We start from the raw sequence: 14,979 nt of genomic DNA on the forward strand, positions 1-14,979 counted from the left end.
CAAGTAAGGCTTACGCCTAAAAAAAACTGAGCGATCGCGGTACAGCAAGAAAGTCCAAACTGTAGTCCTAACTTACCTCTAATACGAGCTTTCGTAACAAACTTAAAAGAGGCAACGCCAACCTTTTGTGCGCAGACGGGGGCCTGCTGTAGCCGGGCGGACGGCATTCCAAAGTGGAGTCCACCATGCCGACCATAGGCGCCGACCGCGGCTTCATGGCTACCGCCAACGGACTCCTGAGGATAGCTGAGATAGTGAGTACCGGTTTACGTCCACCGAGGCGGCCGTCTGAAGCTGCGGCACACGGTAGTGACTCTTCTTCCGCAGAAAATCTTCTCCACGTAGAGAGCCCGAGCTCAAGAAGTGCACTCATTAACGGCTTCAGCATTGTCTTTTATCACTACAAGTGCAGTTTGTAGTTTTTTCATGGTTATGTTTTCAGTTGAATGGGAGGTGAGGTGCCCTATTATAGAGCCAGTTGTTGGGACAATAGGGGCTGGAACGCATTTATCGAAGATTCTGCGGCCGCTACCACAACCGTTCGGGAGCAGGGCGTTATCCCATCTTTCGCAGACCCTGGGCCTGTGCGGGCTCATCTGTATCGAGTCCATCAGTGGCGAGTGCTACTACGCCTACATTCACCGCTACGAGTTCAGCCTGTTCGTGGTCATCACGTCGTTCCTGTTCGCCTTCTTTGTCATCATGGTGTTTGTGCTGCGGGCCCAGGAGGCCCTCGCCAGATGCTTCAACGTCCCGCTCGCCGTAAGAACCCATTGAACGCATAAAACTTGCAGTTCTTCAGAAGCTCGATCGCAGTTAGCCCACCCTGGTCGGCTGTAAATGCGTCTCGCAGGTGACCTGTTGTGTACCCTTGGACTTCCTTGCAGCCTCTGTGTATATGATGTTGCACTTGTACGCAAGGCTCTCTTTCTAGGGGATAGACGAGGTGGGAGTGAGATAAGTTCTGACGGCGTCCCTCTAAAGCAATTTCGATTTTCCCTTGCCTGCGCTTGCCGCCCATTGTTACCTTTTCGGGCGTGCCTGTGGTGAATGTCTTTGTGAGCAGAAAGAAAAAGTGGCTTTAGCTAGCGTTGTGAGTGTGTCATCGTCCCGAAATTTTTATAACTGGCCCTTAACCCGACTGACAGACATGGGCGGATTTAAAGCGGCGAGGAATAAAAGAGGTGAGAAGGGAGACCATTCCCCCTGGGCGAGAAATTAGACCAGATTGGCCCCTATTTTTTCCGGTGAAGAAAGCTCCAGAAATTTACTGTTCAGACAAAACCGCCATTCCCTCCACCTTTAAATGTTTCTCATAAATTCGGCTTTGCAGCCAGAACAGCAGCTAGGATTCGAAGGCGTTCTTTTCAAGTGCATGAATGTCAAAGTCCTACCTTCGCATTAGATATTCCCGTCTCTAGAAGGAAACACAAACTGCTCACCTATTCGCCTCAGCACCTGGAAATGTTCAGAACTTCATCTTAGCGGTTTATTGCAGAAGAAAATGAAATACGACAATAAAAGACAGAAAACTTCGATTCCTACGAAAACCTTGGGCAGGGATTTGGTACTTCAACAATAGAAGTAGCTTGTTTTCGAAGCCTCCTCATAGCCACATTGTCTGACGATTTCTTTGCTACCTTAATATTACTGTCTAACACCTCTGAGACTCATAAGCAGGCACACATGATTACTTGTACTTTTGAGGTGAGTGCGGAAAGTTTGTGAGGACAAATAGTTATATAGTAGAAACAACACTTCGCTCGGGACCCTCGACTATTTTAACGGTGCTGCCTGTGGAAGGGCCAAAACATTCACAGTCCGCTGGTTCTTTAAAGTTTGCGCCGGTTATGCAAAGACATAAATGACGCAGCTCATAATTCTTTCATCGCGAGTCGAAGTTCACTGCGCTTTTTGGGTCGATGAACATCCTTAAAGGGCAGCTGCAGCACTTTTTGAGAATTTCGCGATATTCAAGGATTCAAATCTATGTAGGCTGTAGGTAAAGCATGCCAAGTGTTTTTGCACCAGCATTTAAAGTAATGACGTAATCGACGATTGAATTTTGCGCTTCTCCTCAATGCACCGGAGGTGCGCACGGAAACTTAGCGTGACGTCATGGAAGGTATGATTTCAAATTACCGCTGTCGTCCGCCACACCCTGCCCTGACGCTTTAGACGCTGCCAAACAACTCTCGGCAGGGTTCGCCTTCGGTGACGTTGGTTTTTTTCCTTCAAAGCAGGCGTTTGTGCGTTGGAAATGTACCGATACCTTCGATGACGTCATCATGCGCCCCCCACTTGGTGTGTTGCGCTGCGGAGAAGCTTGAAGGGCATCCGGATTTTAATCGGCGATTACTTTACTATTTCAAGTGCTAACCCAAAAAGACTTGGCATGCTTTACCTGCAAGTTTCACAGATTCGACCCTCTTAAGCTCGTTGATTTCTAAAACCTATGCTGTTTCCCTTTAAGTCCGCAAACGTTCAATTTTCTTTTAAACACGCCATTCAGTTGAAGCTGCCTTCCCAGCACTCCTTCAAGTTTGAGATATATGCATGCATGTAAATGGCTCCCATAACATGACTGCTTTCTCTGAACGTTTTTATTGTATTCGACCCAAGTTCTCACTTTTGTCTTGTTTGTCTTGCAACAGCTTTTGGTGAGCGACAGCTTCATCGCCCTGTTCTACCTGATTGTTTGCCTGCTCGAATTCACCGCCTACTGCCCAGATCCTGATGACAATGCATCGACCAAAGTGGCCGGGGTAAGTATCATTTTAGTGTCCATGAGAGTCTCCTAAATGCAGCCATCGCGTCAACGCCGTGGCAGGCATGTCGGCAGGCGCCTCGGGTTTTTAAAAAAAGATATCGAGAAACTCAGAAGAGAACCCAGTAAGGTTTTTAGGGGGGCCAAATGTGCCCACTGCGCAAGAAATTGCGAATTACGGCAAATAAATACTTGAAAAAAACTTGATAACCACTGATCGATTAAAAAGGAAACCTAGCCCAAATCATAACGCAGTACGTCAGTGATAAAATCTTGGTTCACTGCGCCTATGCGGGGGTCAAAGTTGGAACCTTTTAGAGAGCCGAGTGCTACTTTGCAATCGCTGTTAATATCGAAACCGTAACGCCAGAATAGACAAGACCAATAGTAATTGCTGCGCGATTAAGCATGCTGGTATGTGCCATAATAAACAATACTGCCTATTTTCAGGGAGCGCAGCTAACTGAGAACATAGGATGCGTTTAGATAGAACTCACCGGAGAACATATAAAGTACTAAGAACATCATGGTAGGGCCCCTGACCCCACCTCGAAGTGTCCCTACCGGAATGCATAATAAAGGTGCGTGGTAGTGTGCAAAAAAAAGCCATAATTGAGCATCTGAGTGCGCCAAAGGCATGATGTGGACAACGTAGAGCTACGGAAGTAAACACAAGAGCGATGGAACGTTAATGGCCGCATACAGTATGACTATGCTGGCCATGAAGGAAGCATGACAACTTGTGTCAGCCCTCATTCACATAAGCATCTACTGGAAGATGAAATTTCCAGAACTGCATTACGTAGATAAAACCAAATTCGCTAATTTCTTGTAAAGAAAGGAAAGAAAAACTAATGTGAACACCAGGGAAGGGGATCTGAGCAGTCGTTAACTGTCCAGGTCCTCGTTTCTAATTCCGGCGCACTAAAACTGCGCTGCATTTTTCCTTAATTGCCCCGCAATCGGTAATACTGATAAGTGAGCTGATTAGAGGTGTGCATCGTGAACCTTTTATTGCTGAAGGCTGGCCTCAACTCTCATAGAGAAGTGGAAAAGCGAACCCTATTTCATGACCGGCTTTTTTATCACTGGCTGATCAGGTAATCAGTTTGCGTTTTCCCGCTCTGCAAGGCCAGCAAAGAAGGCAGGAGCAGAACCTTCATGCCCGAGTTTATGGAGCCATCCGAGGATACTTGCATCGTCCTTTGCCGACTGGTTCTTGCGCAAATCGAGTAGCCGCCGATAACAAGGATGAAGGAGGTACAGGTTGGAGCACAGGCGAATCCGATGACATCCTTCCTTCAGCACCAGCGCTCGGGGCCAAAAATTATTACCATTGAGTCATTTTCGCCTGAACGTAGTGCACACCACTGAATACCGATTGTGCGCAGATGATCCAAGCGGCTTATGCGGACATCAGGCCGATTATATATGTCCCATACATTCTCTTACCATGCCCTCTGCAAGCGAATGAAAGGAAACAGCTTCATCGTTTTGTCGCCCTAAGTTTTCGAGCCCACTGGACATCGTGCTCGGAAGCAGCAAAGTTTTGTTCGCTCTTGAAGCTTGATGCTTCGCTCTCATACTGTCCACAATTATTAGAAGGATTTCCTGAATGCCGACGTCTGGTGTATGTACTGAAGTACGCTGCCTACACCAAATGTGCATGTCCTGAAAACGCAGTGTATTTTGTGTCTTTCTTATGCGTGATATGTATTATCAACAGCGAACGAAACGCGAACAAGAAAACCGAAGTGGGAACACAAAAGCACCAAGATATTATCTCCCGTAGAGGAAATACAAGCAAGGTTGATTAACACTCCTAAAAGACAGTATTCGCGCCTTGGAAGTGAAATTGCCCTCCGCTAGTATTAAGCTTCTGTGGCGTCATTCTGACTTGTGCGCACACGGTTGTGCGCAACCACATGGCGTATATAAGGAAAGCGGAAAGAAACACGAAGCTATTTTGCCACTCCGCTGTCAGCTCCTTATTTTGCTGTTCGTGATTCAGTTGTCTTGTTCGCGTTTCATTTGTTGCTGATAGTACATAGCGGGTATGCAGTTTGAACTGTGCGTCGTTTGATATTTCTCATTGGTCGTGTTCTACTTATTCCCTACCCAGATTTCGTGTCTTTTCTTTCGTAACGCAAATGTGTTACAGAAGCAGAGTTCCTTTGGCGGAATCAACCTCTTAAGATTTTTTTTATAGCTGTTTGCTTATTTTATACCTTTCCTTTAACTGAAATGCCAACAATTTTTTGTTTTCTAAATTTTTTTTTAAGTGCTATCAGTCCCGTACACGGATGCATATATAACGCATTTCAATTCCTCGGTATGCATATCAGAACTACCTCAAAATGCCCAACACAAATAACTGACAGCTTGAATGGCGCTAATCATTCCCTCCAATGCAGATTAAAAAGGTAAACAAAATATATGAAACACTAAAATTCTTCAGTCCCAAAAATATGTGCGTGCGATAGCAGGTGGTGCTACCTTTCAGGAACAAGAACTCAAACAATGCAAGAAGTGCAAGTAAGAAAAAAAAGATTATAAAGAAACAAGTTGTTTGCGACAGAATTTCACCGTTTTAATATTAGACGTTCTGTTTCTATGTTAAATTATTCTGCAGCATGTAGACAGTATTCCAAATAATGAACCGCGCAAGAAAAAGAGTTCAAAGAACCGCTGTAAAAGTGGTCTGTGGCTGGTTCCTTTAATTTGTAGCAAAACTCAGCGCACTGGCGCCGTTTCGTTATTATTTTGTCCCCATGGGCCGCCACGACCATGTAGCGAACGGTGGCTAAAAATGACAGAGTAGCTGCAACTGTCAGGCTGGGCATCGTACCGGTTATTATCGTGAGCTTGGGTCTTCCGCAGATGAGCAGAGCACAGTGGTTGCTTATCGACATTGCTCGGCTAGCTGGCCTTTTCTTATGTTCTGCACAAGACGCGATAAAAGAGCAGTACTTTTTGGGCTAGTTGACTCGCACTAGAAGAGGGCAAGACGCAACAGAGGGTGTGGACGTAGAATGACACTGAAGGCCGTTCATGCATATTTTAATGCGAAAGAATTACTAGTCCCATTGCGAAGAAAGCGTGTGTGCGTGTGCGTGTGTGTTTATGTGTTGGTACAGAAAATCCCAGCGATGGCAAGAGGAATAGGCTGACGTCACCAAGCGGCGGTATGACACACACAGCAAGCCGAGCACCGCCACTTTAGACAATCCTATACATGTCGTTCGTTTATATATACTCGCCACTGGCCGATCTGCGTGTGGCGCTAGCTTTCCCGACATTCGTACCAAAATCGTGACGCAACTGCTTGTCGTGCAGCGTTTCGGGTGGTGTCATACGATTTCTCGTCGCATACAGCTGACATGTGCTAGTCAAGTTGGAGGCTAGCTTGTGTCAGGGGTTCGAACCGACGACATATGCACCTGCAACTGTACGCCTTCCCAGACTTTCATATCAAAACTGTGATGTAACCGTTCGTCGTACAGTGTTCCGGGTGGTGTCATACGCGCGTGTGGGTTCGTTAAAATTCCGAGCGGGTGCTTTCCGGAAACCGCGACCAAACGTCAACGTCTTGCGTCCACGACATGCAAACTCAGCCAACCTCATCGCCGTGCAGCGAGAGGGTCCCAACATTTGCGGTCTGGTGCGCAACCAATACGCAAACATAAACTCGTAGAAATTAACTTTAATGCATGTACAAACACCTTGTGTAAACAATGCACCTGGGTACAGTAATGCTTTCGCATTCCCACTCGTGAACAGTGAGGGAAGTCTCTCTGCCGATTTTTTTTTATTCCTTTCCGACTCCTTGTTTCCTGTTGCGCCCCGCTCGCTTCTTGAAGTGAAGAGATCGAATTGTAACCGACCATCCTCTCCCACCAACAGGTGTTCGCCATGTTCGCCATGATGTGCTTCGTCGTCTCGTCCTACTTCTCGTACAAGTTCTTCCAAGAGGAGAGGCTACCCGCTCTGCCGCCTCCCGGCCTGCACGCGGCCACTGTCACGCAGGTGCTGCCCAAGTAGACCCGCCGGCTGAGCTGCATGCGGCCCGACGGACCTGCTGAGGATGGAACGTCGCCGCATTGAATAAGGACCACTCCAGCCGAATGCCTGTTCTTGCATATCGTCGGTTGCCGAGCGGAAAGGGGCTCCCCCGAGTGAAAACGCGTTGGCGGTCGCGTGTCGGAGCTGCGCGCGAAACGAGTGTGATAGCCAAATGTTGCGTGCCCTCAAGATGCTTCGTGTCTGGGAAACGCCTGGCCCGCCATACGAGCGTGAGTTAACGAATGGCCCGTTTCTCGTCGACGCCGCCACTTTGGCGGCCCCTCGAGAAGTCGCTGGGAAGGGAGTACTCGTCGTTTATAAGTTGCCCTCTGCCTGTCCGTCTGTTTTGTTACGTTTTGTTGACCGGCTGTGGCCCTTATAATGCCACAGTTTTCTTTTTGCTCTCTCTCTCTCTCTCTTCGTGCAACTCAGCAGCCGAAGTCAACCGTGGTTCGAGTTTTAGTATGCACACGTAAATAACACTTACACGCCTGCCCTCACGCGTGCGCGTGTGCGATTTCAAGAATGCAAGAACAAGCATTTCACGCATGCAGACGATATTCAACGCAGTGACATTTCTCTGTTGCTAAAAAATATATCCGGTGCTAGCGTAGCGAGCAGCCTTAAAGTATAGCGTGTCGATCTTGATTTCATTCATCTAAACACGGGCTCACATGAGCTTATCACCTTACATCAGCTGAACTCTACATTAACGGAATGAATGAGCTCATAACTAAGCTGATGAGTCGAATGTTGTGTCACTTTGCAGTGGCTCAAACTGCGCAGTACATCTGAACTTAAGGTAAGCTAAAACAAAATTTAGTCAGTATGAATCTGTTTAAGCTTGAAAGAGCTCTATTATGCAAAGCCACAGCATTAGGTGCCCTGTGCTCCTTCGCTTCGCATGACAGGCTAGGGAACTAAATACGCTTCATGAAGTAAGAGGGGGAGGTGAATTCTCAAAAACACTCTGTGTATACAATACATATCGCTAATACGGGCTTTACTTGTGTCTCGCTTGTTCTCTTCTCTCGTAATGTTTAAAATTTGACGTGGTTCCAGCCACTGTTTGTCTTTTACTCCTCTTTGTGGATAGTCACTTTCACAATATAACACATATACATCATTTTAAGGACTGCCAAGAGCCCAAGATGCCTTCGTTAGTGAATGCCGACAATGAACGGAGACGCATTCAATGGATCTAATCGCAAGCTGCATATTCAGGGCGCTGTCGCCTTAATTCAAGCAAATCTCAAAGGGAGCTCGTTTTGATTGCGCATGGAGGTACCAGATACAGTCTGGGGACCAGGGTCATTGCTAATGCGATTAATATTCGCCACTGGATGCTGGCAGGTGGGAGTAAGCGCTCCCGAATGGATACAGAGTAGAGAGTCTTGCAGTGTCCGAGTGAAGTATGAGAATTGTTTTTTTTTTAGTTGCGCATGAAAGGTAAGCCTCCCGAACCCCTAACGTTACCGTGCAGTGAAAAGAACATCGCAGAAGAGGTTAGGAGAGACTACAAAACTATTGACAAACGCTTGTTTAAAAACTGCAGGTTAGGTCGGAGAACACCGAGTAAGGAAAGAAACAGCATAAAAAGTGCACACGTCTCTGTCTGACTGGCCCACCGAATGGCTCTGGGACTCTTTAGCCAACTATTTACAGCGGATGGCTCAAATGGGGGCCAGTTTCTTTTTTTTTTTAGCGCTTGCATTTCACTGCACTGCTGCCTTTTGATATTTTAGCTCCAGAGCACGCGCGGCTCTCTGGCTTGGAGAAACCTCCACCAGCGAAGGGTGGCCATTCACGCGACCGATAGCCAGGGTGGCCTCACAAAAGAACACATTCATCTTTTATTTACTGAGAACGTAGGCTAACGAAACTGCCGGGAATCTGGTCAGAAACTCTGGTATGGGTTTCAACGTCTTGCATGTTTCCATCTGGGGTCCCATACCTGCGCCACTGTACTGAAGTTTGCTTTCGCACCTTTCTAAAGCCAGATATTTTAGCAGCTGTAATGTCGTAACAGAATCTGCTGTACGTTAATCCAAGTGAATCAATATTTGGCCTTCTTTTCTAAACGCTCTTGGGCAATATCATCATATCCCTGCCTATAAGATGCTGAGAAAATTTAGAAGGCATATCACAATCGGGGCCAATAGAAAAGCGTGTGGTCTACGACCACAAAGTAGTATGCTCCATGAACACCGGGTAACACTGAGTACCAGATGTCATAACGCATACATGTACACACCTGCATAAGCGAAATCAGGAACATATTTTCAGTAAATATGAGTGCACAACGCGAACAAGCAGAAGTGGGCAATGAAACGTTCAGAATGATTGCGTGAATTCTCGATGCATCTACAAGGCCTTCTAGTCAACCAGTGCACCGGCAATAAAAAACGCATTGTGTAAGGATAACGCTAGCGGTTTTTATTTATTGCTACTGTATATTCAGGTCTCTCTTTGGTAATCAAAATGCGCAAAAATATCCCCTTTCGATTTCGTTACCGTTTCCGTGGCCTACACAGAAATGACGGTGCCACATCTCATATTCCAATGGTATCATCTCGTAATAGGGCACAGTGTAACCAAACTGCTTAGTCGTTTCGTTCAGCTTTTGCTTCTAAGGCTCCCATATTAATGCACATTTATTTCTAGTAACGCTTCCGATCAACTACCCGTAGTCTATTATGTAATTATACCCTGTTACACGTTACTGTCTTCCCCTTGCCTCCAGCTTCGCATTTGGTATTGTTCTTGAATAAAGATTTTTTTTTTTCTAAGAACAATCATATTAGTATTGAGGTAAAAATTGTGAGAAGCGCAATAAACCAGAATTCCCACATCGTAAGCCTTCCGTGTTTTCTACCGCATGCAAATGGTATTGCTGATTTAGAAGCGTACGATTAAAACAGGGTAGTGTGTCTGTGCAAGTTAAATACTATTGTTATTAGTGGTAGTACTACTACAGCATTGAAAGCGTTTTCACGAGATTTCAACTCCAGGTGCGCAGTGACCTAATCTTAAGGAGACTTACCGTATTTACCGGCGTGCTATGTACGGAGCGAGCTCTGCGCCCTTTATTGCGCAACCCCACATTGCAGCCACGTACCGCGAGCAAAACCACTTCGCCCGGGCGGACGAGTTTTTCAAGCAGCAATGCTGAACACAACCAAGCCTTCACATTTCCTTTTTTCGCTTCATACCTGTGTTAATACAAGCACATGTGACGGCGCCCAAGAAGTTATTCTCAACCGTGCCGCACTGGGCCACCGTTCTTCCTTCACTGAACCGAGGGCAGCAGAGAGGGTGCGGACGACCGAGCTGCGTTTCCGAAAAGCCGCAGCCGGTCCTTTGTACTGCTAAGATGAGAGCCAAAGGACGTGCGCTGCGGTAGCGGCCAGCACGTCCGGCACCACGGTGGGCCATAACTCACGCACCCGCCGTCTTCCGGGCGCGCTCCATGTTTTTCTTCGCGCGAACTTCTCAACGGTGCATACACGGGGGAAAATAGACCATCGTCTCCGCTGTGCTCCTTTCAGCCTGCCGTTGCCGCTGACACACATTTCCAGCGACGCCCTCGCACGGTGAGTGAAAGACGGTAGGCTGGAAGGGGTAAAGGGACGCAACTATGCAGTTCACAGGGTCGCTTATCTAAGCGAGAAATTTTCTACGTGAAAAACATGCGAAACCCCTTTTTTTTTTCTCGGCGCTGACAAACCCACAAATGCATTGCGCAAATAGCCCCCCCCCCCCCCCCCCCATTCGCCCGCCCCATCTAAAAGACACCCATAAATCTCACCCTGGCAAAGCGCCTATACTGCCGGCAAATTTAACGTGCCACCTGCCACCTGCGTTCATCCAACGCCACGAGGAGACTGAAGATACGGTTACACTGGTTAATGCCGAGTGGTGGTCGCAGCAATGAAAGGCGAGTTTCTCTCTTGTAGTGATGTCGAAAGCCGACTATTAGACGGACTTCTGCAACAGCCATGGCTTATACAGAAGCTGCAGACCGCCGAGAGGTAAGAAATTTCGTCATTAAAAATTGCTCCTGGTGAAGAAACAGATAGGCAGTATATACGGACCCATGCACGCCCGTGTAATTCGGCATGTATAGTCCCCTTTCTAAAACAGTTCCTTCGAAACTCGGCTTTTGTCTTTTCGCGTGTTGCGGGTTCGCCCACTTGCAACGTTGCAACTGTGCGCATTAAACGGAAAGGAGCTGAACACCGCTCGATACGCACAAAATCAGATCCTCGTATTCTGTCCCTGCCGCGACAGGGACTTTGCCTCCGCGCGGATATGAACATCGCCAGTGCACTGCACGTTGCTTTCATGCATGTATTTCAGTTGCAGTGAAGAAGACGACGACATTTTGAATTGGTCCTAAAATTGGTTGTCAGTCCCCCTATTCCGGGAGTCCGTTGAATCTTTCAGCCGCTCTTGCCCTTTCGGTCACCTCCTGCTAAACTCTCGGCTCTAAGCCGAGCAGCACTTCCTCCCAACTCTGAATCGTCGGTTCTTCTATCCTTCCTATTTCCGTGTCACCTTGACAGGCCCATACCATGTGGTATAGGTCCGTCTCAGTAGATTGCGTGAAGTCTTCTTGGCCTTGAGTATGTGTCTTTGTTCTTTTAAGTGTTATTTCTCTTTCCTTGTAAATTTCGTCATCCGGTGGCGTGTATACCATTCGGCCTAGCCTATAGTGTCGTAGGATTTCTGAGTATGTCGTCAGCAGATTGGACTAGTTGTACTCTTCCGTGTGCTACAGTGCCCGAGGTACTACGTGTGCTCGGGCTGCGGCGTGTGAGCCTTCGTACCCCTCTACGGACTGATGCGCTGGTAGCTTTGCTTGACCTTCCTTGATGTCTTTTAGGATCCTAATAGCTGCCTGCCATATTCTGCTTCTGGTGTAGTTCCTGTGCACTTCTTGTGAGTCCGTTACTATATTTGTGTTTTTCTGTGTGGTTATTGGGAGCGCAATGGCGAATTCCTCCGCTTGGGTTCAGTCTTTGCGCCTGATTGATGCGCTATATCTGAGGTTGCCGTCCAAGTCTATGACTGCTGTCGTCATGATGCCTCCAACCGGTCCTGCATGTCTGTGTATATGCTTTTCTGTCTTGCATGGTTTTTCTATTGCTTGAGCTCTGGCCTCTCCTCCTCCGTGGTGTACCGGGTGCATGTTCCTTGGTATGGGCTTTACTTGCATGATGTTGTTCAGCTCTTAGGGGGCTTAATATCAGTATTGAATTGTGCTGACGTATGGCAGTTTGAGTCTGTCTAACATTGCTCTGCCTGTCCTGCCGTTGGTTAGGCGGAATTTCTGCGATGTTAGGTGGGCTTCAATTATTTCATCCAGCGTGTCGTGGATTGTCAGCTTCATTAGCTTCATTTCTTCTACTTCTATCGGCTTCCTGTTTTTCCTGGTTTCCTTTCAGTCCGTTAGCTTGGCTTCCCCTCTTGCTGTTTTGGGTTTGCGGGATTTTCTCCTATTTATTAGAATGTAGTGATTGCTGCTTAGATTTCATCCACTGGTCTCCCACTCTGCCCTCCTATCATTCTTCGCCAGTGATAGGCCTGGGAACGTGTCTCTGCTGACGCTATTTTCGAGACACATTCTCTTACTTGGGTCTGTGAGAACGGTGATGGCTTCCCTAATCAGTAAGTTGGCTAATCATCTTCCCTTTCAAGTTTCATAGTTGTAGCCACACATCTGGCTTGCTGTGTTGAAATCTCCTACTATGATGAGTGGAGCCTTCCTCGCCTCATTTAGTATTTTTCTGAAGAAGTTGTCGAAGAGGACGAAGCTGGTCGGGCTGCACGCGCTTAAGCTCGAGCCACTTTTTGGGGCGGGGTCCTACGTTCCGCGACTCGATGTACTTACGCCTAGGTTCCCACTGTCAGTGCTTCCAGCGCCCAAATAAACCACCCTTGATTGTGTGATGGTGCTGGGATTCGACTCAGAGATCCTCACCGTGCAGCTCCGCAGCCGCAAAATCCCATTGCACGTGGTGGGCCAACAGCCAACAGCCCCGTCGCAGCCCATCACCTGATACGGTGCCATATGGCAGCGAGACCTCGCCGTTTTCAGTGGGAACAGCGAGCAGGATGATGAGGTTTGGCTCGCCTCGTCCGCGCAGGTGGGCCGCCATAACAGCTGAGACGACCGCCTGAAGGCCAACAACGTCATCTTTTATTTCAGCGAACGCAAAGCTCCGGTTTCGAAATCACGATGCCTACATTCTAACCCGGGCGGTATTCAAGACCACGTTTCTGGAAGTTTTGTGTCGCCCCGCTGTGCGGAAACCGGGCGCCGAGCAACGGTTGCGCGTACGTGCACAGCGTCAATGAAGACGTGGTTGACTTGCTCAAGCGTGTCGACGTGTCTATGCCCCATGCTGACAAGATCAAGCACCTTATGAAGGAAATCGACGACGACGCTATCTGTATGCTACTTGAGAAATGTCGTCGCAAGGGTATACAGAGTGTTTCACCTAAGATTTTCCACAATTTTTAAAAATAGGCTTTTTGAGTTGGTTTGGTTTAGGTTTAGAGGAAAAGAAATGGTGCACTAACTGTCTCACATATCTCGCACAGCACAGCTTCTCACAAATGCTAACATCGACCCTGCGGAAACAAAATTATGATTTTCCTTTTTACAAGGCACGTCACAGCAATAATGGGATGGGTCGCAATGAACAAGGAGAAAGGTGGAGCTCGAAGGTATGCATACTTGGTGAAGATGTGACGGGCACGTAGAGTAAAGCGTGCTACAGCGTGCAGAAAAGCGAGAATGGCTCTGAATGGCAGAAAAAAAAAAACAAAGGCTATAATTTCTGCCCACAAGCAGTAGTGATTATATTCCTTTGATGTACAAAACATCACGAGTTTAAAACCTGTTGCTGGCCGAGTTGGTATTTCATGCTTACATTCACACAGTGCGACAACGAACACGGACAAGAGGGAGACACCACAAAGCGCTGACTTCAACAAAGGTTCATTGCTGCTCGCAGAGGCTCATGGAACACAACAACAACGCCATCGGGCATATCGGCATACACTGCCGTGACTGTGAACAGTGCAAAGAACGTGGTCCCTTCTTAGGAAGAACAACAACATTTCATAAGCACGTATGTCAACAAATCAGCCAGAGAGATAGCTGAGGCTGGTGAGAGAAGCAGACGACTGTGTCAGCACACCGTCGGTGTTTTTGAGTGAAAAAGAGCTTCGTATCTTAGAATTCCAACATAGCAGAAGGTTCGGACTGTGGTGTTGTTGTTGTTCTCTGACTCCTGATATCTTGATTTTTAGTTTTTAGCTTTCTTTTTTATTCCTCGTACCGATGAACGGTGTGTCCTCGTGCAGTTCGGTGCTGCTACCAGGCTTAGCGTGACTCTTCGCATTTCCTTTCTTTGCTGCGCATGCGCGCTGTACTGTATATCTATTATACTCTGCACGCCGCAATAAACAGTCGTTGAAGTCAGCGCTTTGTGGTGTCTCCCCCTTGTCCGTGTTCGCCGTCGCTCTGTGTGAATGTAAACGTCACGGCTGTTCAACAGTTTGACATTGGATAGATGAGCTGGTGCGACATTTTAAGGCGAAAGCATTTAATGCCTCATCGTTGTCGGCAGAAGGTTGTCTGCAGAGGTGTCACGCTTTTTCTAGTTAGACCAGAAAAAAAATGTCTGTGTACGATGGGATTCGAACCACCATCTTTCTGTTCCGCAGCCGAGCGTGCTAATGGCGATGCTACTTCCAGCCAACGCGTATGTAGTTCTCCTTGTCTAGGACGCAGGAGAGTGTTTGCAGAAAGGCGTCGAATCAGACGGATGCCTCCCAAACGCCCTCCAGTGTCTCCAGCATTTAATGTTTACAAATAATTGTGTACTTAATTAATATCTTAACCACACATCAGTGACACAAGCAGCAACACCGCGCTTAAGGCTTTCGCCTCACCGCACTTTAGGTCAACAAAGTGCCCCCCTGAATTTTTAGCCCATTGCTTCACAGGAGCGGCCACGTGGTACCTCAGCGAGTAACCTCAGAAAGCATATGGGTGCTCGCTGAGTCTGATGTAGCCTCTCTGGCGCATAGGAGCAGCTGTTGGCCGCTGTCGAGGAGCATATCCCTAGTTCTCGCCA

General features: G+C 47.6%; 1 protein-coding gene across 1 annotated transcript in view; it reads left to right on the forward strand.

The window, feature by feature from the left end:
• The window catches only part of LOC149351354 (uncharacterized), a 64,326-nt gene extending 54,645 nt beyond the window's left edge, over positions 1–9,681 (forward strand). Inside the window, exons 2-5 of the mRNA XM_089580703.1 lie at positions 136–254; positions 574–762; positions 2,655–2,765; positions 6,671–9,681. Of these exons, the coding sequence (XP_089436829.1) occupies positions 186–254; positions 574–762; positions 2,655–2,765; positions 6,671–6,808 (507 nt within the window). The 5' untranslated portion in view covers positions 136–185 and the 3' untranslated portion in view covers positions 6,809–9,681. The remainder of the gene's footprint in view (positions 1–135; positions 255–573; positions 763–2,654; positions 2,766–6,670) is intronic.
• The last annotated feature ends 5,298 nt before the right edge of the window (positions 9,682–14,979 follow it).

Source organism: Amblyomma mixtum, chromosome 3 (assembly GCF_055824585.1).
Source record: "Amblyomma mixtum isolate Tamu chromosome 3, ASM5582458v1, whole genome shotgun sequence".
Classification (NCBI taxonomy): Eukaryota; Metazoa; Arthropoda; class Arachnida; order Ixodida; family Ixodidae; genus Amblyomma; species Amblyomma mixtum.